The sequence below is a fragment of the Nipponia nippon genome, unplaced genomic scaffold (assembly GCF_047370975.1).
Source record: "Nipponia nippon isolate SJK-2023a ecotype South Korea unplaced genomic scaffold, ASM4737097v1 scaffold_28, whole genome shotgun sequence".
Lineage (NCBI taxonomy): Eukaryota > Metazoa > Chordata > Aves > Pelecaniformes > Threskiornithidae > Nipponia > Nipponia nippon.
Genome location: NW_028262345.1, coordinates 5,189,711 through 5,215,789, shown reverse-complemented (window position 1 = coordinate 5,215,789; position 26,079 = coordinate 5,189,711). Strand labels below are relative to the sequence as shown.

The following is a 26,079-nucleotide window of genomic DNA, read 5'->3' as shown; positions in this document are numbered from 1 at the left end:
GCTAAAGAGGCCAAGGAGCATTTTTGCAGGGATGAAAAAATAAAAGAAGTGGCTTTTCCTTTAGGAACCTTAGCTCCTAATACAGGCTGTCTCAACTGCTCAGGCCCCTTTTCTCCTGAAAAACCCAAAGCAACACTCACTCTCCAGAGCCAGTTTTGGAGCTGTTACCACCATTATCACAACTTCCTTAGCTCCAGACAAGTTCAGTCTCTGTGGATCATGGCTGAGTTTTGCAGCCCTGTCCGCAGATCCATGGGGGCCAGGCAGCTGCTTTCCCTGCCCACGGAGTCCCAGGGAGCTTTCGTCCCACTGGGGAAGAAGCGTTTTTCAGGGCTCAAGGGCCAGAAGAGGCTGGGGACGGAAAGCAGGCGGTCCCAGGGTGAGAGATGAGCGTGTTGGGAGGCTGCATGGAGCGCTGCAGGAAGCAGGGAGCTAAACCCCCTCCTGCCTAATAGCAATCGCTTCTCCCTGCGCCAACCGTTCCTGCGCCAAGCTGCTCCCTTTCCCGTGGCCCTGGCACGCTCACAGGGATACTGGCCTCGGGGGCCCAGCCTGGCCCAACCGGCTCCCAGCCCACACCCGTGAGAAGAACGAGAGCCCATCCTGCCTCTCAGGTGTGGCCCTTCGCCTCCGGGCTCCCGCCCGGCGAGAGCACTGGTGCCAGCTCGGATGCAGCCACTTTTGCTGGTGAGAGAAGGGGAGCAGGAGCTGCCAGGCAGCAACATCCAGCCAGGGAGGTCTGTGCCAGGGCAGTGGCTTGTGGGAGGCTGCAAAGCCTCCTGGTGTGGACGGGGTTGTCCGCAGCAGCCCTTTTCTGTGCTTCCTCTCCTTCAGAGGGGGTTCCCAGGTTTTTTTTCTGCTGGCGTCTGGGTTCAGCCCTTTCTTCCCCAGCCCGACAAGCCCGGGAAACCCACATCTTTTCTCTGCAGAACAGGTTGGGTGCAGGAGCAGCCATGCCCGCTTCCCACGCACCAGCACAGCCCAGCCTGGCCCACACCCTCCCCCTGCCCCAATAGCCTGTCTTTTTTTTTCCCTCTGCTTTCTTTCCCAGATCAAAGCTGCCTCCCCTCCCGTATTACAAACATTATTCAGCTGCTAGATAAGAAGCTCTCCAGCAGCTCTTTATTAATCCCACTGGAGGCAGAAAGAAGGCAGAGAGAAAGGACTCGGCGTGGCCCGGACAGAGACTAATGTTCCACGAAACACCTTTGCAGAAGAGAGGCATGTCTTTTCCCCAGAAAGTCTCATGGGAAGCTTGGGTAATAATTAACAATTATCGAACTTTAAACCCTCCATCTCTCTCTCTGTCCCGACCAGGATTTTGTAATAACTCATCCAGTCTGAAACACTCCCAGCCTGGTGTGCTGGGGCACACTGGGGCAGGAGGGGTAGGAGGGGGATGCAGAGAGACGCTGGGGCAGGCAGGAGGCAGTTGCTGAGCCTGCTGCTTCCTTGCTTTCACACTGAGCCGCTCTCCTTCCAAGGGAGCTTGGATATGAACCTCCTTTCACTCCTTCAATGCATCTTGCAGCCCCTTTGGCCACAAAAAGAAATGGCTTGCTGTGGTACACATCTTCCTAGGGAAGCTTCCCCCAGCCTTGGAATACCATAGACTCTTGCATACGGCTAAAATCGTAATCTACCCAGGAGATAGACTAGAAAGCCTTTATACCATAAAGACACTTGTTTAAATCCATCTGCTGTCTGAGCATGGTACAGATAATCTGTACCATGTGATGGCTCGCACATGAAACAAGTTGGATGGCTCACAGGGCCTGGGTTTGCATTGCTACCTGCCCTCTCTCATGGAAGGACCACAGAGATTTTGAAGTGCTTGTTCACGCAACAGGCAGGGGATTTCTGTTATCTGCATCCTACCATGGGGCAACTCAAGTGTTATGAAACTTGGGCACTGCCACCTAGGAAATTAGTGGCAAAAGCAAAACGCATTGCAGATATCTGAAGACTTACATTACCGTCCCCAGCATGCAGCCATCCCCTCCTGCCTCAGCATTCACAGCAAATCCACCAAGGACAGGGCGCAACGTGAGCCCCCGTCACCTGTCCTGCCCGGTGTGTTGTCCAGCAAAGAGCCAGGCTGCGGGTGGGAGCTGTCCCGGGCTGGCAGGGCAGCCCGGGTGTGGAAGGCTGTCCAGCCCACACCTCTCCCCTACCTGCAACCCCCTCCAGATAGTGCCTGCAAACCAGAAGTGACGCGAACGCTAAACTAGTGGAGCGAGAAATCAAGAGGCCTTTGAATTAAACCAGGCAGGGAAGCCAATGGACCATGTTCACCCACTTCCATGATTTCAACCCACACATCACACACTCAGAGCAGTAAGAAACTGGGTCCAGTGTTTGCACTGACAGAATATTTGTACATCGATCTGTGCAAAACAATTTCATGTCTTCTAAAACCACTGGGCAAGGAGCTGTCGGCTCCTAGCTGCTATGAAAAATGACAAAATAAAGGGGAGTCACCTTTCCCTGTGCTTTGCAAATGGTCCCCTGCTTGTATAGAGTAACGTCCGCAAGATCAGTTGTGCAAGGCGCCCTGCAGACACAGGGCAATATGAGCAGAGAAGAGAGGGACTGCTACCGGCAGCTTTTGATGAGGAAAGGCACACAGAGGTGAAGCGAGCTAGCCAAGGATATTCCAGGGAGCTTGTGGCAAAGCCAAGAAATGATGCCAGCCCTTCTGAGCTCAGCCTGCCTTTGCCATCACCTCCAGGCCATTCTTTCCCTTTAAGTAAAAGCTGATTCATGCCTGGTAGAAGTCAGTGTGAGGCAGCAGATATTCCCATTTCCAGTAAGGTACCGTAAGGTACTCCACAGGCATGGCAGCAACTGGGATGTCAAGAATACAAAAAAATATATATATCTAAAAAGAATTATTTTAGCCTTTTATTTCCAAAGCGAGTTTAGAGGCAGTGAAAGGTCTCAGATCAATACCAGCAAAACTGCAAATTGGAGTCCTCCCCTTAGCCACAGAAAGGGTACAGCTGAGACAGCATCTGCACAAACAGCCTGCCCACAGTCTTTGCCAGCGTGCCTCAGCTCTGACCTTGGAGTTGCCTTGAAGTGCAAGAGGGAAACTCCCCCTTCTTCCTTTCTCCCCCTTCCCATGCAGCCCTGGGCTTTTGTTCTCCAGCAAGGAGATCACTGCTGTTTATTTTACTCGGGTACATTCTGTCTAGAGAAGAAGCTGAGTCTTGACAAACTCATTCCAAGTGCACACCAAGAAGACCTGCTTCATCATGCAGGTAGAAAGAAGTCCTAAGGGGTTCAAGGGGATTTTGCAGCACAGATTTTGAGGCAAATCCAGCCCTGGAGAGAGCTTAGTTACCAGGCTGGCTCTGGCATTTCAGATGGTGAGATGCAGTTGCCTGTTCATGTGCTCCATTATAAACAGGCCTTTCTTCTCCTCTCCTGCCCCACAGCTGTACATGTGCTTGGCCCCATGCCCCAGGGACCTTTGAAAACTGCATTATAGGTTCTCCCCATACAAAGTTTGGATCAATACAGCTGTCAGGCTTTGGCCACATTATCCCTGCTAATTGGAATTACAATAGGCAGACTGCAGCTTTCACTCCATCTCTCTGTTGCTTGTCATAACGTAATCAAAATCTCTCTTGCTCTCTCTTTATCATGGAGCGTGACGGGAGCAGAGGCGCTGGCAACCACGTGGCCTCCAGAGACTACGGATTCCTGTGGATCAGACTGGGGCTGGGAAGCTTTGGCACAGGGATGGGAAAAGAGCCCCTCACTGCTGAAACTCTCCAGCCTGCCTTCGGCCAGGCAGGTTAATGGGAGAGCCAGCCTCAGCCCCCCAGCTGGGCAGGGACCTGGCCGGGCACAGCAGGAGACAGAGGTAGGGACTGAGGGGTGCTGGCAGAGCAGGTGCTGCGGGAAGGAGGTGCAGAGGCAGCCTAAGACCAGAGGCAGCCACAGCTTGATTGTGGAGCTGGACACTGGCTGGCAGCAGAGCCCACTTCTGCCAGAGACAAAAGCGAGCAGGGATCAGGGGATAAGCAATGCAGCAGCTTGGCATGGGCATGGCACGGGGCACTGACCAGGACTCGGGTAGCTGGATGGGAACGAGCCAAAGCTTTGTGCTTGCATAGGAAGCTGCCTGCTTCTTGCTTAGCCTGAATACAAGCAAAGCTGAGATAGCATCTAAAGCCTTCAGCTAGGTCAGGATCCCTGCCACCCTAGGTACTGTGCAGAAGTCCCTGCCCCAGCAAGCTCCCCACTACGCTGACTCACAATCCCCTGCCCACATCTTGCTTGCTGCTCCCCACCTATGTGCAGCAGCCCTGCCAGCAAGAGGCCAGCCCATGCACGTCTCGCTCCCACCGGCTCCGAAGGCTCGGCCAATTTACGGAGCCGGGGTGATACATCGCGGGCAATAGATACAGCATCTGTGATTTGTTGATCATTATCAAATGGCAGTAATGCAGGGCTGAATTACCCAGACAAGGGAAGGATCGGCAGCCTGGACCTACTCAGCTCCCCAGAGCCTGGTCATAAACAAAACTTAAATAATTAGAGTGCTTGGGCGGAGGTGCAGCCTCTAAGTATTCTTAGGCTCACGCAAATAAAGGAAATAAATTCTTGGAAGGTGCCAGGCTGGATGGGGCAGAGGGAGGCTCATTTTCCACATCACTTGAGAGCAGCCGTTATAAATCTCACTGAAAGATGCACCTCCCCAGGCTAGCGATATTTTTAAACTCCGGGAGAGAGGGGAGAGAAAAAACACATTTTAGTATTTACACCACAGGCGAAAAGGGTATTTAAAAATCAGGGTACATTTTTGAAATCTGTTCCTGCCATGTCAAGAAAGAAAGAAAGAATGAAAGAATTTTCTTTCTGTAGTGTGATAGCTGGAAATATTAGCCCCAGAGAATTCATTCCTACCACCATCCTTCTGTTGTAAGCTGAGAAATCAAACTCCCAGAAGGACTGGGGGCTGGGGGTGTCAGGGGATAAAGGTTCTTTCACTGGCAAATTGCTCACTCAGTTCCCAACTGAATCAGCAGCAAATGCAAATCAGCTCCTCTGAATCCTGAGGGGTGGCTTCTGCACTGTCCCTGCTTACTTGCTGTCTGGGATAATGTCCCATAGGAGATGAGAGGACGGCACCCTCACAGGAACAGCAGTCTAGCTGGCTGGGCCAGGAGCCCGAGCAGGTAACCAGATACAGCGGGCATGGGACACAAGGACACAGGGACCTGACAGCCCGTGGCTGTCGGCTGAAGGACGTGGCCCTGGAGTTAGAGCCAGGGCAGAGCCCCACGCGGTGCTTTGCCCGCTGGAGCAGGGTGTCCCAGCCGTTCTGCGTGGCAAGGCCACCTGAGCTTTGGGACAGGGAAATCCATGCCTCGGCTCATGCAGGATCACCAGGCCAGTTTTCCTTTCTGATGCTTTATTTTTCCTCCAGTTGGTTAGTGTTTCCTTCCCTGCGCAGGGTGGGGAGTGGGGTGGGCTCCTTTTTTGTCAGTCATCTAGGAAATCTTGTCAACGGCTGACTGATCACAGGTCGACTGATCACAGCTTGAACGACGCTGCATGGCAACAGTCTGCCAGAGGAGGTGTAACGATGTGAGAGTTCTCAGCCTTGCTCTCAGGGGGTCCTAGAGGACCCAAAGATAAATTGCCAGAGCACTGCCTTCCTCTGCAACCACTGCAGCCTTCCTCCTGCCAAACTGCTGATTCCCTCCCCGGTCCTCGGGCACTGAGAACATTCCCCCTTTTACAAGCTCTGCTCTGTGCGAGCCTCTCTCCCTCCCATTCCTCCCACCCCTTACCAGGACTGCTGTCATCCTCCCAAAAGGATCCTATTCAGCTTGTATCAAAGGGATACATGAGCACACCCATTAGGCATCAGAGCATCAAGCAAATCCCAAAACAAGCCGCCTCTAAAGATCAGAGCACACTGTAATCACTCCTTCTGCAAGGAGATCCCAGTAAGCCCTCCCCCACTTTCTCTGGGTTCTTCCTGAACCGGAGCACATGAGATACGTTTGGCAAGCTCAGCCCCATGACTAGTAAAAGTCTCTTCATAAAACTTGCACACACAGAGCTCCCGGCCTCTCCCTGTTCCCCCACAAGCCTTCTCCTCCATTTCAGCGCACAGCAGATGTTCAGAGCCTGCCCCAGCCCTCGTGCCCTGCAGTAAGGAGGGCATCGCTGCTGCCCTGAAGGTCTGGGTCTCGCATGCCCGCCTGCAGCTGGCACGCACCACCTGGGCTGGGCAGCAAGAGGGGCTGCCGCAGATGTGACAAGCAATAGCTGCAGGTCCCCTTACCCTCGCCGCCCTCCTCTCCCTGCTTCCCCCCGGGAGACAGCAGAAAAGCAATGCAAGCCCAGGGAGAGGAGAGCGCTGGCAGCAGGGCGGACATGCCTGCGCAGGGGCAAACACCAGAACAGAAGTGGTGCTCTGGTACACTTGTGCTGATTCACGTGCTCGTGCACATGACCGTCTTTCATAACCATGGCCTCGAAGAGAAAAGCAAGAAGCCTTTCCTAAAGCCTTTCGTAAGACACCACGAGCTTTACCAGTATGACACAAGCACAGCACCTGGCTTTGAAGTCGTCACAAGAGGTGTCCTGTAGATTTGGATCCTGGGCTGCCCTTTCTTCAGCACCTACCACCAACTCCTCCTTCCCGAGTAAAACATACAGAGCTTCAGTGTGTCCAGCTGTGGGGTGCAATGCACAGACTAACAGCACCCAGCAGCGCTGCCTACAGAGCCAAGAGGGGTCCTGTATCCAATGGAAACTGTGGCAGCTGATATAAATTACAGCGTGGCAAGGATGCTGCTATGCAACACATCCCTGATCCTGAATGACCATAAATGGGCACAGCCTTGGTTCTCCCCGGCACCCAGAAGATACCCCTTCCTGCAGCTCGGTCCCTAGCCACCGTGTCGGTGCAGTTGACAAGGGGAAGAGCACGAACAGGCCCAATAATGAACAGCTTGTGCAGTTGTCTCCACTGTACACCACCAAATCACTAGCTGCTGCCTTCTGTTCCAGCCCTTAAAACAACATTGCTTCTCAAATGACCCAGGCCCTGCCTAAGTGAGTAAGGTGACACAGGCAAGAGCAGCAAGGAAATACTGTGCATTGCAACCGCTTCGGAACAGGGTGATCTTTTTCTTGAGTGTACTTACAGCCCTTAAACCGACTTTGATTATCCGTCCTTAACATTTCCTCTAGTTTTGACACCCCCAGGCTAGAAAGGCCATCGGCACAACTACTCCGGTGAGAATGTGACTCTGGGCTTGCCTACAAGGGATCTCAAGTGCTGATTATCAAGCCCAGGAAAAGTCAAAGAGTAAAGCCCATTAGATGCCTCTCCCTAAGAAAAAAGTATCCCTAGCTTGGTACAGCTTAATTCTCCAGTGAAACCAGTATACTCCTGACTGTAGGCTTTGTATGGATGTTTAACATGCTGGCAGCAATGCTCACCCCAGCATTCACTTTGCTGGGCATATAGCAGTCATCAGTCTCTGGCGCAGCAGCTGTAGCTCCAGCAGTTTGTTAGGAAAGACGGGGCTGACCGAGACACTGGGACAGCCTCTTTATTTCTAGTCCTGGCCCAGTGGGAGGGCGAGGAGGTGTTTCAAGGCAGGGGGAACCTCCATCACGGCCATGGGTTTGAGTGAGGGGAGAGTTATGACTCGACAGTGTGCTGATAACTCACCCAGCCCTGGACTCTGAGTTCAGCTAGCTCATTTGTTTGGGCTGTTCAAGGACGGGGCAGAGTTCGTTCCTCCCTTGCTGCTCTCCCTGCCCCGACTGCCACAGTGCCTTGCACAGGCCAGCACAACCATCGTGTATCAAGCTGCTCTGCACAGAAACGTGGGGAAGACACTGACAGACGCCCTGGCCTTTCTCCTGAACTATCCAGCTCTCTGTATGTGACTGCCAGTAAACCCTGTTCATCATATTAAACTCTCCCCGAGGTCTATGACTTCTGCCCATCATGGACCGTTTGTAACCCCTGGCTTTGCTAGGATACTCAGCACAACAGCCGCTAATTATAGGCCTCTGCTTGAGGTCTTGAGTCCCACCAGCCTCTTCTACACATTAGCATGAGACCCTGAGTCCACAGCCAGAACTCTGCCCCCAGACAGCCCCCCTTGGGCTGTCTTCCCTAGGGACAGTGAAAATGGCCAGTGAAAAGCTTCTCAAGCAGTATCCCCCTCAGTCCAGAGGGTATCTTGCCAGGGGATAAGAAATGAAACCTGATTTTGCCAAGTGTGAGATCCTCAGTGCAAAAAGTAGATACTTACAAGGCCAGCTGAAATCCAGCGTCCCCCCTGGGTCCACGTGATGTGGCTACAGACCCTCCACTGCAGCGGCCTGTTCTGATAGCGTGTCTTTAGCCTCACACAGAGAACAAGGCTGGTTTTGCTCTCAGGTGGCCACACGGCGCTCCGCTCCAGCCCCCTCGTCGCCCGCACAGACGGGCCTTTGTGCTGGGAACTGCTCTCGCCTGTCACCAGAGCAGAAACGCTGGATGTTAGCCACTGGCTGCAAGCTGCATGGACCCTCTGTCACTCCTGGCCATGCCTCCGGATGCCTCGCTCTAGCACGGGGGGAGGAATGGATCCTCCATGGGAAAAGAAAAATAGACTCAAAACCAGTCTGATGATGGGGTTTTCCCAGGTGATGGAGGCAGAGTCCTCTTGACTAACCAGGCTTAGGAGCACCTGCTGTCTCATAGCCAGGTGGTCCATCTGGTACCTGCCGCTGCTTCAAGGCAGTGATGTGATTTGCAGGTCCTTCTGTAGCATCCCTGCATGGTCGGGAGCAGATGGAGGCACTTTGCTATTTCCTGCAGTTAGAAAGGCAAATAGGCTGGGACAGGGAACAGAAAACCCCATCCCTGTGTTTTCTCTTTCAGGGAGGAGAGTTACATGGATCTTGCCTCTCCTTAAGCTCTTCCCCCCTGCCCACCTGCAGGCTGAATGAAGATGGAAAGCAGTTCTGTGCACCATTCTCCAACTGGACTGGCTCAGAGCCAGGGAGGGCAGGCCTGGAGCAGAGTTGGGTGGGTAGTGCTTAGAAAGGCTTTCCTCCTGCATCACACCAAATAATGTCAAAGGAGGATTATAAACCTCCTGCAGGGACAGCTTTATCGTGGGGGAATGGAGAAGAGATGGTTCATCAAGTCGGGTCAGTTCCTCCTATCCATGCCCAGCACCCCACAGAGATGCCAAAGGGACAAGAGAGCGCTGGCCAGATTCCCCCTGGCCCTGGCCACTGCTAGACCCGTGACACGCAGGGCACAAGCAGCCTCCCTAGCCTGGGACCCCCTGTCCTCCTGGGCGGGGCAAACAGCAAGGGATGGAAGCTCTCTCTCCCCCTCTCATGCCCAGTAGCTGCTGTTCGTCTGCCTTGGGACTGCTGCAGAGCCAAGAGCTGCCGCAGCTTTTATGATGCCAGCCTGCGTGAACGGCTGCATCAGCCCCAGAGAGGGGGAGAAAGAGCGAACGGACAGCAAGGCGCTAAACTCCGCACGCTTCCTCGAGTGCCCATGGAGGCAGGGACACACAGAAATGCCAGCATGGGGCATATAATATAACACAGTGCTGGGGTAGCCCTTGCACCTGCAAATTCCACTTTCCATTTGTGTGTGTGACAGAGACAAGACTGTAAACGCAGGACTTTAAACCTAGCATGGTGGCACAGTGGAAGGACGGGGAGGTGCCTGTCTGGCTGCCACAGGCTCTCACTCACAGACTGAGGGGAAATTCTCCTTCCTACCATGGATGATACTTCTGCATTTGAGCAGCTTGGGCAGGAGTTTCTCTTCTGCTATGGAGCCGAGGGGTTCCCCTTGAAAACCAAGCTGGGAGGGTACGTGAGTGTGGGCTAGGAGAGTACATGCATGTGTGCTGGGAGGGTACGTGCATCAATCTAGCCTGGAATAAACCTTTACTGGGAGAAGCGAAGAAAACTGTAAGGCCAGGAGAATATCTGTGGCTCAACAGCAGCCAGGAGGAAAGCAAGGGGATGTATCATGAGACGTTTCATTCCTTAGTTAAACAAATTTTCACCTGAAACAATAATCTGGGTTAGGGAGCCCTCACTACAGAGCTCTGAATTCTCTGTGCTGGGATGGCTGCGCTCCGGTAATTAACGCAATAGGTGCCTCAAATGCAAACTGGGTCCCAGCTCCAGTGGCTGGCGGCACCAACTCACCCCGCATCAGAGCTGCCCTGATTTAATCTGACGTATTTGAAAAAGCAAGGAGATCTCTAGGGGTTGCTCAGATTGGAGTACCTTTGTCCCTCTCTCATTTGTTTCTGCTTTTTGCACCAATATGCCTTGGATGCCTGTGAAAAGGACTGAGCGAGAGCCATCACAACCTCGAGCAAACGATGTTGCAAGACGCAAACCTTTTCTCAGAGGCCCTGGGGATTGTGCCATCCATCCGAGGGCTTACCAGCTCACCCCTGCAGCATTCACAGGCAGCCTGACTTCTGCTTTTCCAAAAAATCTTTTTCCCCTGGCGCTGCCCCACCTTCTCCCCCACATGCCTGTCCGCTGGTGGTGCTCTGTAACTGCCCAGGGCGCTGGAGGTGGGAAAGAGCCTTTCTCTGGCTAGTGGTGGCCACTTGCTGCTCTCCCCCTGCCTTATGATGGGCTGTCCCCGCTATCCCCAGCCTTAGCGGCGCTAGCAGAGGGCAAGGGGTGCCAGTGGCAACGCAAGCCTGGGAAGCAGGTCACGACGACCGGCTCTTCTGGTTCCTGTTGTGATTCAGCTGAGGTGTGAGCGGTGCCCAAAGGATCCTTCTGGTGCCTCCCTGTAAACTTGGCTTTGTGGCTGGCACCGTTGCAGCCCAGAGGAGGGGCAATGTGAGGAGAGATGTGCCAAGCTCCGCTAGCATCGACATCTCGTCAGCCACCAGTTAATTGCAAGCATTTGCCTCGCACTAGATGTGTTGCTGGATGTGGTAATGCCCCTGCTTCCGTACGTCTCTTTGCAAATGGATCCACGTGCACTGGGCTGGGAGCTCTCGCTTGATTAACACTGCCGGTTCAGAGAGCAAATGGCATTAACCACGGTCGTCCCCTGGCTCTGGCCATGGGGCAGACACCCTCCTGCTCGTGGGCTGAGCCGGCTCTCAGTACAGCCTGTCGCCTCACCCACGCTGACACATAACATGAGCTCATAAATTCACACCAGGTTAAAACTCGATGGGTCGGTTCCACCACAACAAGCGAGGTTTAATGAGACAATATCAGCAAAAGACACACTCTTGCTTCCTGAAATAGCCTGATGTTGTTGTTTCTGAGTTTTGGGAGGAGATAGGTGGGAGAAAGAAAAAATTAACAACTAAGAACTCAAACCAAAGGTTGAACAAAACTGTGGCAACTTTTTGCCATTTGGAAGCTCCTTTGGGATATTAAAGCAGCTCTACAGAGTACAAGATGGACCAGATCCTGCAGTGACCCACTTTGACTATTCCCAGCGCTCCAGAGAGCTGTCGTACCTCCCCAAAAAGGAACCCTCCCTCCAGCTGCAGCCAAGTTTGACCTAAGGCCTCCAGGTCACTACAGCTCAGTCAATGCCGCTTTCAAGCTCTGTGATGGAAAAACCCTGTGTCAAGGCTTCAAACACCTCTCCAGCTCTCCCCTGCTGAGGATCTCAAAGCACTTTGCAAAGACAGACTCACAGGCCCCTCTCGGAGCCCAAGAGGTAGCCCAGTGATAGCAGACAGGAATTTGTCCCCAGACAGTGGAGAGCGTTCGGAAATACAGGCCCGGATCTGCAGATGCAGGGGCAAGCACAAGATGAATGCCTCCACTCTGCGTGGTTGCATCTCAAGCTGTACCGAGTTTGATGGCGGGGATAAACAGACAGATTGTTAAGACTTGTAAAGCATAAATTTAACCACAAGTGTTCCTAACCTCTGAAGATCAGCCGCCCAGGATCTCTCCTCCCCAGTACCCCACGGCTTTTCAGTAAGCCCTATTCATATCAATATCTTGAAGCCCTAATGCCATAGCCTGAGTTGATACATGGTTAATGGTTCCAAATGGGCAGGCAGGCAGATTTGCATGGAAGGCTGCAGGAAACCTGAATTGAATCCGTTCTGGATGATTGAGCCGATCACATTAAAGACAATTTGCAAAGCAGATTTTTATAAGGGACTCCTTACAGCTTTTACAGCAGGGAACTTTTATTTCCTTATCAGAAAAAAAGCTAACATTGTCAGAAGGGGGAGGTAGTATACGTGGATGGGAACAAAATGAAATGGCATTCATCAGATGAGCGTGAAAGGTTTTCCAGAAAGCAGTAGTGTCTCCTGCCTTCCTCCCATCTTTCTTAGGTGCTAGGGACCAAACCACATTTTCCAACAAAGTCCATAGCTACTAATTCACTTATTACAGAGGATCCTAAGTTCTCCTCTCCCCTTCTCCTTGATAAGCAAGCCTGTCGGCATTCAAAGCTTACATATAGCTTGTTATACAGACACCCTCAGCTGCTTTTGGCACAATGAGTTGGGAACCTGAGGAACTACCTGCCTCGGCGTGGCATTCAGACCTGTGGTTTAGGAAGGACTGTCAGTCAGCTGTGGCTTTGAGCAGCACCTAGCACAGTATTGTGCTGGTCCTTCCCTGCAGCTCTGAGATGCGTCCACAGTACAAATGAGCGCACAAATGAATGAAACGAACGAATGAATAAATACGTAATGCAGGATCAGTCTTTCCTGCAAATGTGGTGCATCCACCACTAAACTGGTCCAGCCGAGAGTCTCGCCCACACAGGCTTCGAGGTACTTGGTGATCATGGACCAGGGTCGGGAAGGATTATCTTCCTGGAGCATTGCAGAGCTGGCCATACCCTTTCCTTGGCAAGGCACCACTAGATGCACCACGGGCTTATCCTGGCAGAGCTGTCAGCGGGACAGTGCAAGACAAACTACTGCAGAGTGGCAGGAGACAAGATTGCCTGAGTGCTGGCAGCAAAGCCTCGAGACCAGCCAAAAATAGAGTAAGTGGGGAAAAAAAATCTCTCTTGGCAGGACAAGGTGAGATGCCAGCCTGCCTCAGGGTCACGGTCTCTGTGTCTCCTTGGTGAAAGCAATTCCTAGAGGGACTGGGGGAGCAAAAACCGCTTATGGTTTACCCAGCACAGCCACCACAGCATTACTCCACCTCCAGTGCCTTTCCCAGGGGTTGCGGGGAGGGTTTCCTCCATGGGGCTGCCCGGTGGAGGGGTGAGAAGGAGGGAAGATGAGGTGAAGAATGGCATGGAAAGTTCTGAGACTCCTTGTGAGGAGCCAGAGCTCAGCCAGGCACCTGCCTGGAAGCACACAGCAGCGCAGGGAGCCCGAGGCTGTCCCTTCCATCACCTCTTTTCGCAATGCACAGCAGATCCCTTTGTCCTGGGAATACAGAGCTATACCCAGACCTGGTTTCTCATCACTCTGTTAACCTTTTCCCTCTCACAGTCTCCCTGGTTTTTGACCACCACCCCCTCCCATTTCACCTCTGTCCTCACCCATTTTAGCTGGACCATCCGGTCACTCTGCTCTGTTGATCTCCCATGCTCTGGATGTTATCATCTCTGTCTTTGCTAGTACTGGGGAACCCTGGGCCCTGGCATTTTCTTGGATAGCCAGTCTTTTGGCCCAGACCTTGCTAAGTGCAGCCACACTTCAGAGTCACAGCCCAGCCAGCCTGGTTGCTCTTCCAGGATGTTGCCCCAGCCCAAAGAGAGGAGGAGCAGAGGCAATTGCACCCTGCCTTCACTGCAACTTCTCCTCTCCAGCTGCAGACCCCCCCTCCTTCTGCAGGCACAGGCTGCCTCTTATCCCTGCAGAAGGCTGGACGCTGGCCCAGGGGTGGCACATGCGCCCGCTGCCACACGCTCCAGACCCAGCCACCAGGAGCCTAGCCTCAAAAAGGCAAAAATCGGTTCTATTTGCATTTCCCAGTACATTCACAAGCGCTGTAAGCCCAGACTGCTGGTCCTCCTTCCATGTCTCTGACAGCCGACTCCGGAAAGCCCTCCAGGACGGCATTAACCCATTCTGCACTGGAGCAGAATAAAAGGGTCTCCCGCAGGGCACTTCACGAAGTGGGTCACTCTCCCGCAAGCCGTCCTAGAGCCCAGGCAGGACCAAGCCCTGGGGTGGGGACACACGGGCTGCTCTGCAACCGCCAGGCTAGGTCCAACCAGCTGGGGAGAAGTCGCTCCAAATCTGTGCCCATCTCCTGCTTTCCAGGCATGGATCGGAACCAACGGGATGGATCGGAACCAAAGGGATGGATCAGATGCCATCAGGCATGCAAGTGCAAAAGCGGTGAAAGGAAAGGTCTGAAACCTGGGAGCAGTCCAGCCCCTCCGCGAAAGAGCCCGTGGGAAGTGTGTGTGTGGAGGGGATTTCGGGGGTGCTGGTCGGGAAACCCGCCGTCTCTCCTGCCGAAACATCTGTGCTCATCACCCAGCCCCGTGGCTCCCTTTCCCGGGAAGCCTGGCTGCTATGCCTCGCTAGACGTTGCTCGATCCAAAAAGCAAACAAACCGCCTCAGCTCCCAGGACTCCGGAGCCCACTGCCTGCAGCTGCTTCCAAAACAAACGATCGTGTTGTTCCTCTCCAAGCCAGAGATGAAACCGGCCCCGGCTCTCTCCCACCCTCAGGCAGATGCTTCCACACCTGCTCCAGACCCGGGCGCGCACCCCAAAAAGCCGATCCCATCCTTCCCCGCCGCTCCGCAGCACCTCCCGCACCCCCTTCCCCCATCGGCACCCCGCAGCGCTCCTCCGGGGCCGCCCCGACCCCCGCAGCGCCCCGGCAGAGCCCACCGCCTCCCGGGGGGACCGGCCGGCAGCGGCTCACCTGGTAGGAGCGCGGCCGCCAGGATGCAAACTCCGATAGTCCACCAAGATGCACGGCAACTTGTCTGCAGCTGTGAAGCCATGAGAGTTCCTTAGGAGAAATGGGCAGGGGTCGGTCTGGCAGCGTCGCTGGGCCCCCCACCCTCCCCGCCCCCGGTGATGTTCAGGTCTGCTTAAAAAAAAAAAATATTTAAAAAACCGTAGGTGCAGGAGGACAAAGAGGCGGTGCGCCCAGCAGGCAAGCCGGCGGGAGGGCGGGCGGCCGGAGGAGAGCCTCGCACATCCGCGGGGGCCGGCGGCTCGGCAGGGCGCGGGGCCCCTCGGGGCGGTCCGGCCGGCTGCGGGCGCCGGGGCAGCGCCGGTGCCTTCCTCCGGGAGCGGGCACGTCCGCAGAGCTGGGCGAGTGCGAAGGGGAGGGGAAAAATGTAATAAAAAAAAAAAAAAAGAAAGAAAAAAGGGACAAAAGAAAAAAAAAAGAAAGGGGGTGGAAAAACAAATAAAGAAAAGCGAGGGAGAGCCCTCCGCGGGCTGCTGCCGCCGCTCGCAGCGCGGCGCTCCCGTGGCTCCGGCGGCGGGGCTCGGCAGCCCCCGCCCGCTGCCTGCCCTGCGCTTCCCGGGGCGCCGGCAGCGCGGCGGCGCTCAGGCGGCGGCGGCGGCGGCGGCGGCGGCGAGGGACCGGCTGCGGCGCTCCATGGCCGGGCGGGGGGGCGCGGGGCCGGGCCGGGCCGGCCGCGGGGCGGGGGGCGCGGGGTGCCCGGGCTGCACGGCGCGGCCGCCCGCTGGCGCTCGCAGGCACACGCAGACCACGCACACTCTGCCGGGCGGGGCGGCGGCGGCGGCGCTCGCCCTCTCCTGCGTGATGTCAGTGCACGGCGAAGGAGGGCGCAGCGTTAACTCTTTGCCTGCCCCGCCGAGCCGGGCGCTGCCGCCGCCCGCCCGCCCGCCCGCCCGCGCTCCGCCGGCAGCCGCCCCGCCGGCGAGGGGGCGGCCGCGGCCCCGGGGCTGCGCCGGGCTGCGGGGCCGGCCCGCCTCGGCGTGCGGGAGGGATGGGGCGGGCGGGGGCGCCCCGGCCTCGCCCCTCGCCTCGTCGCCGCGCGGGCTGGCTGCTGCTGGCAGCTGGCTTTTGTTGGGCGGGCGGGCGGCGTTCGCGCAGGGGGTATAACCCCGCAGCGCGGGGCGCCTCTCCGCAGGCTCCCTGAGGTGCTGTGCCGCTGCACCCGGGCGCTGCGGACTCGAGGCTTGTTTTCTGAATGCCCTTCCTGACGGGGGAACGCCTAGGCCGTGGCTGCTGGCAGGCACAGCAGCCCACCTATCTGGCCATGGGTACGACATATAAAGTACCTTACATAAACCGCGTGTGAAATAGACGTAGCTATCGTTTGGAATATAGATTTACACTCATAAATGCTTTGGACGTAGATCCTAGAGAGAGAGAGAGAGCGCGTTTTCATGGGGCCTGCTGAAAGAAGGAGCTTGTTCTGTGTGTGCTGATAAGCGAGGGGATTCGGCATCGGCACAAGGGCTGATGCACTGGAGGAGGGAGGCACTGGTTTGCTGTGCTTTGTAACAGCCCTTATTATATGGACACAGGCGCAGCCTTTGCGGCTCTTTTGCTAAGGAGGTATTTAGCCTGCTGATGCCAGCTCCTGAGCTGCCCTGGCCTCGGCGAGGATGCTGAACCCCAAACAAAGATGTGAACAACAATGACAACAACCAACAACAAAGTCATGTTGATTTCAAGCTCCATTAGAAGAACACAGGAACAAATCAATGCCTGGCAAGCAGAAAAGGACAGAATCAGTGGGGAAGGATACCACACATAGTGGAGAAGGGAAGGGGGGGGGCAGCCAGCAGCTATTAAAAGATACCTCTAAGGACCCCTTCAGCAGTCTCCTCCTCCTTTTAATTCCTTTAGAAGTTAATTCCTGTTCAAGGGAAGGATGGGCAGCTCTGTAACAAAGCGGATTAGCCAGATACAAGGTTTGTTCCAAAATAACAAAAGTTATTACGTAGTAATGAGGTTTAGTTAATAGATTCACAGACTTTAAGGCCACTGGGATTCCTCTGGACATCCTGCTTGTGGAACAGAGGCTGCTGAATCTGCCCCGGTGGTTTCTGCCTCCTGCCTCTTCTGTGAAGCTGCAGGCCAGAGCTTAGGAGCGCAACCCTATGCTATGGAGACAGGCAGGCTATGGAGAGCTCCCGGCATCCTTGCAACAGTAGTTTCAGTGGTTGGTTTTCCTGTCCTTGGAGTATTTATCTGGCTAGTTTCACCTTTAATCCATAAAATCTCATTATTCCTTTTCCCGACTCCATTAAAGACATGCCTTCGATCAGACGTTACTCCCCTGGGCAGGTCTCTCTAAGTTGCAATCAAGTCCCTCACATTACACAATGTTCCAGCTTACGTTTCTCCCAGTGTGATACTCTCGGGTCTCCCTTCTAACGTCTTGCGACTGGCACCTGGGCTAGCCTCTGCTGAGGCGCGGTGGGGCAGGCCAGATCTCAGCACTATCGTTTTAAGCTTTCTGCAAATCCAGGCAAAGACATCTTGGGATGGTTACCCTCGCTTCGCACCCTCAGGGTTTCCTTCACAGGCCCAGCAGCTGGAGGTTTTCCTCTGTGAAAGGAAGGAGAATAGCCAAAGCTGTGATTATGCAGTACATCAGGCAGGTCTGTTCTCACCCTTGGCAACCCTTTGGCCACGGGGAGCAGCGATGGCTTGGCAAACACTGAAATTGCCCGAGTCGCTCACTAGGAGGGCTAGGAAGGGGAACACTGTTCCTGGGGGCTTGCGGGTGACACGGAACAGCCATGACAAAACTCCTCCCCGGTTTGTGGCAAGCCCAAATCAGAAACCAAGTGCGGAAAGAAAAACTCGGGATTGATCATAGCTTGATCTAAGCAAGGTGACGTTTCAGTGCTACGTCCGGGGTACGGTTAAGATTTCCCTTCAAGAATATGGGGAGATTTGATAGAGCCTTGGGCCTTGGCCTCCCAAGTCACAGCCCTCAAACATTTGAGACAAAAATGTAAATCCATTAGCAGCAGCAGCAGTAGACCATTAGCCCTGGTGCATCAGGCCTAACTTATTGAGCCAGAATGTATTATTTTCATGATCCTGCACAAAGCAAAACCCATCACATTTGGCACAGTTCTGGCTGTTAACTTCTAAGATTTATTACACAGTGCCATGGGGCCCCTGTTCTGCAGCTTTTTGTGAGTCCAAAATTTCCGTGAAGCCCAAGGGGACTTCTGCATGAGCAGGAAAGGCAGGAGCAGAATACTTTGGTTTGGCAGTTTTTGTTGTTTCTAGGGGAGGAAGATCATAATATGTAACATATTTAATTGCATCATACTTTTTTTTTTTATTATTTGGGGAGGTCTCTGTGTGCATGTCCTCTGAGGGGCTGATGGGGCTGCCTTCTGCTTTGCTATATCAGCTGGTTTAGCCGATTGTTTCTTTCCTTGTTCCTAACCCTCGCAGCAGTAGGTTCCCAAAGCGCATCCTAGCCAGAGATGTGGAGGAGGAGCCCTAACTGCTTTATATACCATGGTGCCTGCAGTAATAGGGCAGGGGTTTCAAAGGTTGCTCATTCCTTCCACTCCGAGTACAGCAACACATGAACCACTCTGAGGCTCAGAAATCCCTTTCATAAATCTATAAACATATTCCACTAGAAACAAAGAGAGAAAAAAACAACCCACCTGGTGCTTCGGATAGTCTGAAGGACTGGGCTGTGAGGAATCCCCCCTTCTCCAAGGAAAATCATTACTCACACTGTACAGAAGTGATATTTAGCCCCTCTTGATTTTTAGGGATAGTAGACGTCTCATTTTAGATGGCAACTAGCCATCAGAATGGAGATCCAAAAGTTATACAAGCCCCTTCCTCTACACCCCTGTGAAATCTGTTTTAGGCACAGATACTAGTAACTTGGCCGACACTTCCATGAGTTGTCATGCTAATATAGTTCTTGAAAATTGCAATTAAAGCATGAAACAACATTTGGCTGAAAAAAAAAAAAGGCTTGCTTGTAGTTGAGCACTGTTTTGTCCGCCCAGCATTTTGGCTGTTCAGCCAGCACAAGAGTTTTCTGCTGATGCTGACATGTGAGGTAACGTCTCTGCAGCAACCTGCTGTAACAGGACATTTCACGCGCACCTCCCCAAATCCTTCCCACTGGCTAACGTGGTTGAGCATGGTCTTTTGGCGATGTGCAGGAGGACACGGGGTGCGTTTGGTAAGGGTTCTGCAACGACACAACTCCTTTGGATGGGGACTTCCCTGGCAAGCTGATGCACATCCTTCCCCGGGGCTGAACAGTTGCTGGGCTGGAGTCAGGACAAAATGGCTCATCCAAATCTTTGTAAATGCAGCTCCTGTCTGCTCTGGGCTGGGCTGATGGATAGCCCTCCGGGGACCACGGGGCTGCTGCCTGCCATGGAAAGGTCCCCCAGCAATTCCCCCACACCGGTGAACTCCAGTTCCTCCACTGCTGTCTGGGGCTGTGCCGCCGCTCCCCTTCCCGAGCAGTGGCCGCTTTCCCGTGGCTCCCTGCACACACACAGTCTGGCGAGGCCCTGCCACTTGAAAGGCGCAGGGGGAATGGACATCTTATACTATTTTTTACAATTATGATTACCAGAGGGGATTGGAAGGAGGGAAGAAGGGGGGGAGGAATTGCTCTTTAAAACATTCCTCAGCGGGTTTTTTTCAGCTGCTTTTGTTTGGTAAGAGCCCACAGCAGAGGCCTGTCATTCTGAGCGGGGAGCGCGTTTGACACTTCTGTCTCCGCCGTGTACCTGGTGTGTATTTGCTGCAGTGCTGATTACATTAACTTCTGTGTTTATAAACATTTTGAATCAGTGCAGAAGGCTGTGCTGAACAGAATTTTAAAGCCAGCATCAGTTTTATTTTTGCTTTTTCATCTGGAAACACACATAATGTGTCTGCAGCACAGTCAACAATGAGGGATCAGGGGTGCAAAGGGCTTCCTGAGCTGATTCTCAGCTTGGCCTCACTTCTGAGCTCTCCCGATACAGCCTCTTCCTACATGCTTACATGACCACACATACACACGCACACATATACGCTGTACAGACAACAGACACTCCTTCTGAAAGCACCATCCTTTTAAAAGGCAATTCAGTGCTGATAGTCACTCCTGTCCTGCTGTTCTCTGGATAGGGCCAGCAGTTGGAGAAGAAATTAAATCTGAACTGGTGAGAAAATTGCCTCCCAGTTAATGGAAGCTGATGCAAGTTGTAAGCAGTCTGCAAACAGCAGTGGGGTTTTTCTGTCCGCCCCTGTTGAAGGGCTTGTAATAGCCTTGCTGCAATGCTATCTGAGTGCCTTAACCCTCTCAATTCCCACAGCACCCCCTTGTGAGGCAGGAATTAAACCATAATCCTCATTATACATGGAGAAAAGAAGCCCAGGGAGATTAGGAATCCCAGCCTTGCAGAAAGCAGTATGAGTTCTGCTGCGGGCTTTCAGTCAAAGTGGCTGGAAGTGCAAGGCTGGTGGGCTTGGGAAGACCCACGTTTTGGGATGCCCAAGAACTGCTGATCTGACTGCCTTTCAACCCAACCAGCCACAAACTGGGGGTGAATTTGGGCTGGAGAGCTCTTGCATGGGAAGCCTGCTGCAAGCAGCATCCATGTCGAGCTCAAACCACTACACCATGCAAGCTCTTTGGTCCACTCTTTTCTTCCTGGCCTTCCGTGCCAACGCACACCTTCCGCTCCAGCCATCAACAGTGAAGTTACTGCTGGGAGATGTTCTTAATTTTGGGTCCTCTCTGAGCTAGGCAGAGGAAGGGATGGAGGCTCCATCTGTTGATAGGTTAGGAAAAGGGCACCGAACTTTGTGAGTGCTCTTGAGGTGTCTCCGGGCTTACAGCTGCGGGAACAGGGGTCACGTCTCCCTGTGCAGGCCCTGCCGGAGCAGAAGGAGGGGAGCGGCTGATCCCACCCTTCCCGGACAGGGACCACTGGGGCAGATGCACGCCCTTTGCACGGCAGGAGAGCATTTCTAACGGAGCAGACGGGCCGAACTCCTTGCAAGGGAAAAGGCAGGTGAAACCGGCTGGTGGCTCTGCGCAATTCCCCAGGGGAGCCCGGGAGCCGGCCCCCGGCACCGCCGCACCACGCACAACCGCCGAGCACCATCTAGTGTCAGCCGCGCCGGCTCCGCCGCCTCTGCCCCGGGGCGCAGCCGCAGCCCGGGCCCGAGGCATCGCCACGCTGGGGCCGGCCACCGGCCCGGCCGAGAAGGAGGCGAGAAGCAGCCCGCGGCCGATGCTGCCTCATCCCCGGCTGCGGACCCGATCCCTGATGGAGCCATCCCGAGCCTCTCGCCATCCCAGGCAGGCTGCGGGAGCGCCGGGAAGCGCCGGCGGACGGACATCGGGCGTCTGCGTCACGGAGGGGTCCAGGTGTGTGGGAGCGTGCTCCACACCAGCAAAGAACAATTGCTTCGGCAAAGCTGCTTAAATGCCTGATAGAAGGAGCTATCATCTTTCTTGACGGAGCTGACATCTAAGAAGGAATTAAAAGGTCTGCCTTACCCACATGCACGCGAACATGTGGGCTTGCGCTTGGGATTGTGCGTGTGCGTATGCATGCACAGAGGGCCAGTGCTAGGCAGAAGATTAGACACGGCATTCACAGAGATACGATGGCATAGAGAAAGAAAATATAGAGGAGAAATATAACATGAAATCAACAGAAATATTTCAAAGGGTATGTGTTCCCGGCATTGCTAATGAGGTCCAGCAAGAGGAATTCTCTCTCTTCTCTTCAAGACTTGTCTCTCAGCTCAAACGTCTGAACCGATATGCTCTCCAGCACCGGCACAGCTCATTCAGAGCACGCACAAGCCTCAGCAGTTATTGTATTAGAAAATAGCATACATTATTGAACAGCACTATCGCCCTGCCTTCCTGAGTGCCTTGGCAGTGCCCATGCATGGCAGGGAAGGCAGGACACAGAGTCCCAAACCAATACCCAGAATAGCCTTCTGACTGAGGGTTTTAGAAGCTGCTGTGCAGTCATCCATGAGGGAAAAGCCTCAGAGAGGATTTCTTCTGAACTGGAAATTCACTGACACGCTCTGCTTCGGATTTGAATCAGCATCAGAATTTGCTGTAAATTTACAAGTGGAAATAAGCCCTTTGCTTTTAGTAGTTGGACAATTAGGCTTTTTTCTTGCATAAGCTCTTCTGGGAACTGATCTCTGGATCACAGGGTGGGAAGTCAAGAGGTTTGCAGGCCTGTCTCATTTGCAGGCTGTCAAGTCAGTAGCACGAGGGTGTAAATTTGATGCTATGGCAGTAGAGCTGCTGCTGTGCCTGGGGAGCAATGCCCCTGCAGCCACCACAATGAGTCTGGAGGAGCACATTGCCATCGGCAGGGTAACTCCACTGTCACCCTCCTGGAATCCCTGGAGTTGGACCAAACCAGCTCCCCCCTGTCAAGGGGTACCTCTGGAGCAACTCCAATGCATTCACTGTAGCAAAGCTGCAGCAAATCCAGCCCAGACATGGGAGTTCGTGGTGTAAATCTGGAACGAGCTGAGCACGACTGCTGCTGTGAACATGGAGCAGCCCCCTCCCTGTCTATGCTGGAGCGGCTGGACACAGAAGGCAGCCCAAGACCCGTTCCCAGCTGGCGCAGCTATGCAGGTGCGAGCTTTGTTAAGACCCACATCCAGGTGGGGAAGCATTTCTGCCGCGCAAGGAGCTTCCCTATTCAGCCCTTGCCATTTGCTTCTGAGGCACATCCAGCCAAGACTGTCCTCTCTCCCCTCTCTTCCAGGCAGGCCGTTAATTTCCGGCTGTCACAAACGAGCTGTTTCTCTGCGAGCAGGGCCCCTGCCCCCCTCCGCCAGGCGAGGCAGGCATCAGCCTTGTCAGCATCAGACTTGGCCACAGGAATCAACACATCCCGGTGATGCTGATTTATCGCCCTCTAGGTTGTCAGCATAAATACTTGATAAATACAGATATGAATAATACAGCCTGAGTTTACCTTGCTGGCATTAATGAATCTCCTGTTGGTGAGCAGGGGGAGACTATTGCCAGGCTGGGCATGCAGTGGAGGTCTCTTGTGCGTGCTGCTCTGCCATCCCAGGGAAGGCAAGGGGTTTTACTCCAAACAGTGCTTTTGTGAACCTAGAGCAATCCTCCTTGCAGCCTGTTTTGTAAATGCCAACTGGGCCTGGCTGATGTCTATTCAGAGGAGTTTTGCTGCAGTCTGAGGAGTTAGCGATGTGAATTTGGAGGGACTCCAGGGGACATTTTTCTGTCAGCCTGGAGTAACTGCAGAGGGGCCAGTGAAATGACATTACTCTTCTCCCTCAGAGGACAAACCTCTCCTCGTGGGCCAGTTTCCTCCTCCTGTCTAATTGTGGGAGCAATCTACCTCCTCCATCCATGAGCTTCTGCTTTCTTCTGCAGATGCTGGAGGGAGGAGGTCACCTTCCTTATGCTGAGCTCCTAGGAGATCATGAGACCTTTCCAAAGACACTGGATAGGGAGGCTTTGCCCATCTCCCTGGGAGAGCTGCCAGCCTGGCACTGCGGACAAGCATTTGTCCCTGAGTCTATCCAAACTTCCACTCAACCAGCCGAAGTGCCACGTTCTGCCTGCTAATTCCTACTAGCTGTTTGGTAGGACTTTTTCTGTGATGGAAAAAGATATTAGGAAAAATTTGGTAGATCTATGGTACTTTACAGCCTTCCCATGAGGAGGAAGGATTTACACAGGCCTGGGACTTAGGGCAGCCAGGTTTATTTGCCCTTCCTCCTAGTGTTTGGGATAATGTGACTATACTTCAAAGTGCTGTGAGACCCTGCCATCCTGGGCACCCAATAAGAGTTGTAGACTGACTTAATGAGTCATCTCTTTCCAAGCGGGGAGAAAAATGTCACATTAAATTTTTGTTTGCAAATTTTTCAAATGTGTAGCTTGAGTTCTTGACATAAATGAGCTTAGAATGGAAACTGTCTGCAGGGTTGAATTTTCCATGGCCATGTTTTTGGTGGAGATTTGGTGGTGTTTCTGGGTTCCAGACCCCCTCTCATGGAGTGACAGCTAAGCCAGCATCTACCTGGAGTTTTATGGCAGTAAAATTCAGCATGTCTTCTAGAGATCTGTGGCAAAAAGACAGAAATCTTTTAGCAGCAGAAACAGACTCCAGAGTTCAGCCTGTATTGCTGACACATATTTTCCCATGTAATCTTTGTGGTGTTCAAGGCCAGATAGGGCTCAGTTACGGGGGTTTTTGCCCTGATACAAACAATTGGGGTGAGAATTCACTTTGCAGCAGAGCTACCAGTGCCTGTCTGTGATATGTATTCTGCTAGTGTAGCTGAGCATCCGGATCTGGGTCTGAGTCTTCATCATTTCATGCCTCAGTTTACCAGCAGACAACGTGTCACAGCTAACAGGAGAGTTTGGAGGCCAAAAGCCCTTAGCGGCTGGAACATGCTCAGCCAGAGCTTGGATAAATGAATAGATGGTTTCCGTCTGGAGCATTATGGGAAACTGGACCTCTTTAGAGGTGACGTGTTGTGAGACGGATAATAGCAGGGACAAGCTGTTAAGGGCTTTCTGTCCTTCTGTGGGCAGCAAAGGTTTCTTTCAAGATAACCTGAGAGGAGTAGGACTATGGGCTTACTCCATTTGTCAAGTGATTTTTTTTAATGTATTTAAATACTTTTACAGTGTCTGTTAATGAAGCTTTGGTGACCCTGGGGCTCCTGAGGGAATCCATCTGCATCTAAGTGATGGAAAATGAACTCGTTAATGGCTGGGGCCTTCTCAGTCAATATAGGAAATCGATCCCTAGTGATGAAGGGCTGTATGGGAAGGGGCTTGGCTAAGTGGGTTTTATCCTCAGGATGCAGAGGGATGGGTGGGTGGGTGGGCAGTGCAGAGCAGTGACTGATGAAGAGGATCAGATGGTGGCTGGAAAAATGCCTCATTTTTACTGCTAACTGCAGAGATTTAGAAGGGCTTGCCAAACTGAGGTACTTGTGCCTGAAGGACACCTGGAAAGCCCGTTTAAGATCTGATTGCAATCTCTCCACTTGTCTCTTTTGTGCTTGAACATCACCTAGCACCACGGGGGTTCTTCTTTCCCTTCCTTCCCAGTTTCCCTCTGGGAAGGAGAGATGGCTCTCCAAAGCCACACATCCCTGCTCCCATCAAACCTAATTTCCTCCGGTCACAAATGATTCAGTATAGAGAGGGACACTAGAGCTCCTGGAAGCGCTCACACTATGGATAATAACAGAGGATAAAGGCTGGCACTAACAGAAAGCCATCGGAAAGCCGTGCACCAGGTGCCTGGGTCCCCTGGGAAGTGCTCTGGAGCAGTTTGGAACATCTGTCCTGCATCTAACGAGTTATTTTGGGGAAGGGTTTGTCCTGATATTGCCTTCACTTGGGCTAGCAAACTCCCATGAACTTCATTTCCAGTGACTCTGGGGCACTTGCCTCTCTGACCTTCTCCCTTTGCTAAACCTTTTCACCTCCGGCTCACTCTTTTCCTCTACGGCCTTTCTGCACGGCAACAGGACGCAGGTTCCCCCGCCTCATGCTGGACTTGTATATGAGCAGGGACTCGCAACTCCAAGGGTACCTATGATCATTGAGGGAAAGATGTAAAGGGCAGAAGGTCATACCTGGCTATTTGGCAATCTGCTGCAGGAAATGGGAATTAGCTGTGTGGCTGTGGAGACCCATTGCTCCTGCGTGAGGGGAAAGGTATGAAGGTGGGGAGGAGGATGACAAATTAGAAAGGGGAAGAAGGGAACAGGAAGCATATTTTTCTGCATTTGGGGATGCTTTGTGTGCAATCCTCCCGTACACACCATCTGTGCACTGGTAAAACTGTGTTGGGTCTTTTAAGAGCACTGATCCGCCCTTTCATCTCTCACGCAGGGCAAAACACGTACCATAGAGCTGGGAACAGAGCCTCAGACAGAGTAAATTGGTCATGTTCTGCTGGTATCCACAGGGTGATGCTGATTTTCATTACAGAGGCGGATGGCCCAGCGAGATCAGAACAGCAGGGCTGACTGTGCTTTTACTCAGGGTCCCTTTACACCCCCCTCCTCTGCTTTGGGGGGATCGCCCTGATTTAAAGCAGCTGAACCTTCAGGGAGCGTATGAAAAAGGCAAGTTTGGAAATGTGAGCAAAAC

At 53.4% G+C, this 26,079-nt stretch overlaps 1 protein-coding gene across 5 annotated transcripts in view; it reads right to left on the bottom strand.

Moving 5' to 3' along the window:
* Window positions 1-15,357, bottom strand: part of NECTIN1 (nectin cell adhesion molecule 1) — a 106,332-nt gene extending 90,975 nt beyond the window's left edge. For 2 of the 5 annotated variants that reach the window (XM_087763443.1, XM_087763446.1), the window contains exon 1: window positions 14,868-15,355. In XM_087763443.1, the coding sequence (XP_087619569.1) occupies window positions 14,868-14,949 (82 nt within the window). In that variant the 5' untranslated portion in view covers window positions 14,950-15,355. Of the gene's footprint in view, window positions 1-14,867 lie in introns of all 5 variants that reach the window. The other 3 variants (XM_087763441.1, XM_087763442.1, XM_087763444.1) reach the window with 3 other exon arrangements.
* Between the last annotated feature and the right edge of the window lie 10,722 nt (window positions 15,358-26,079).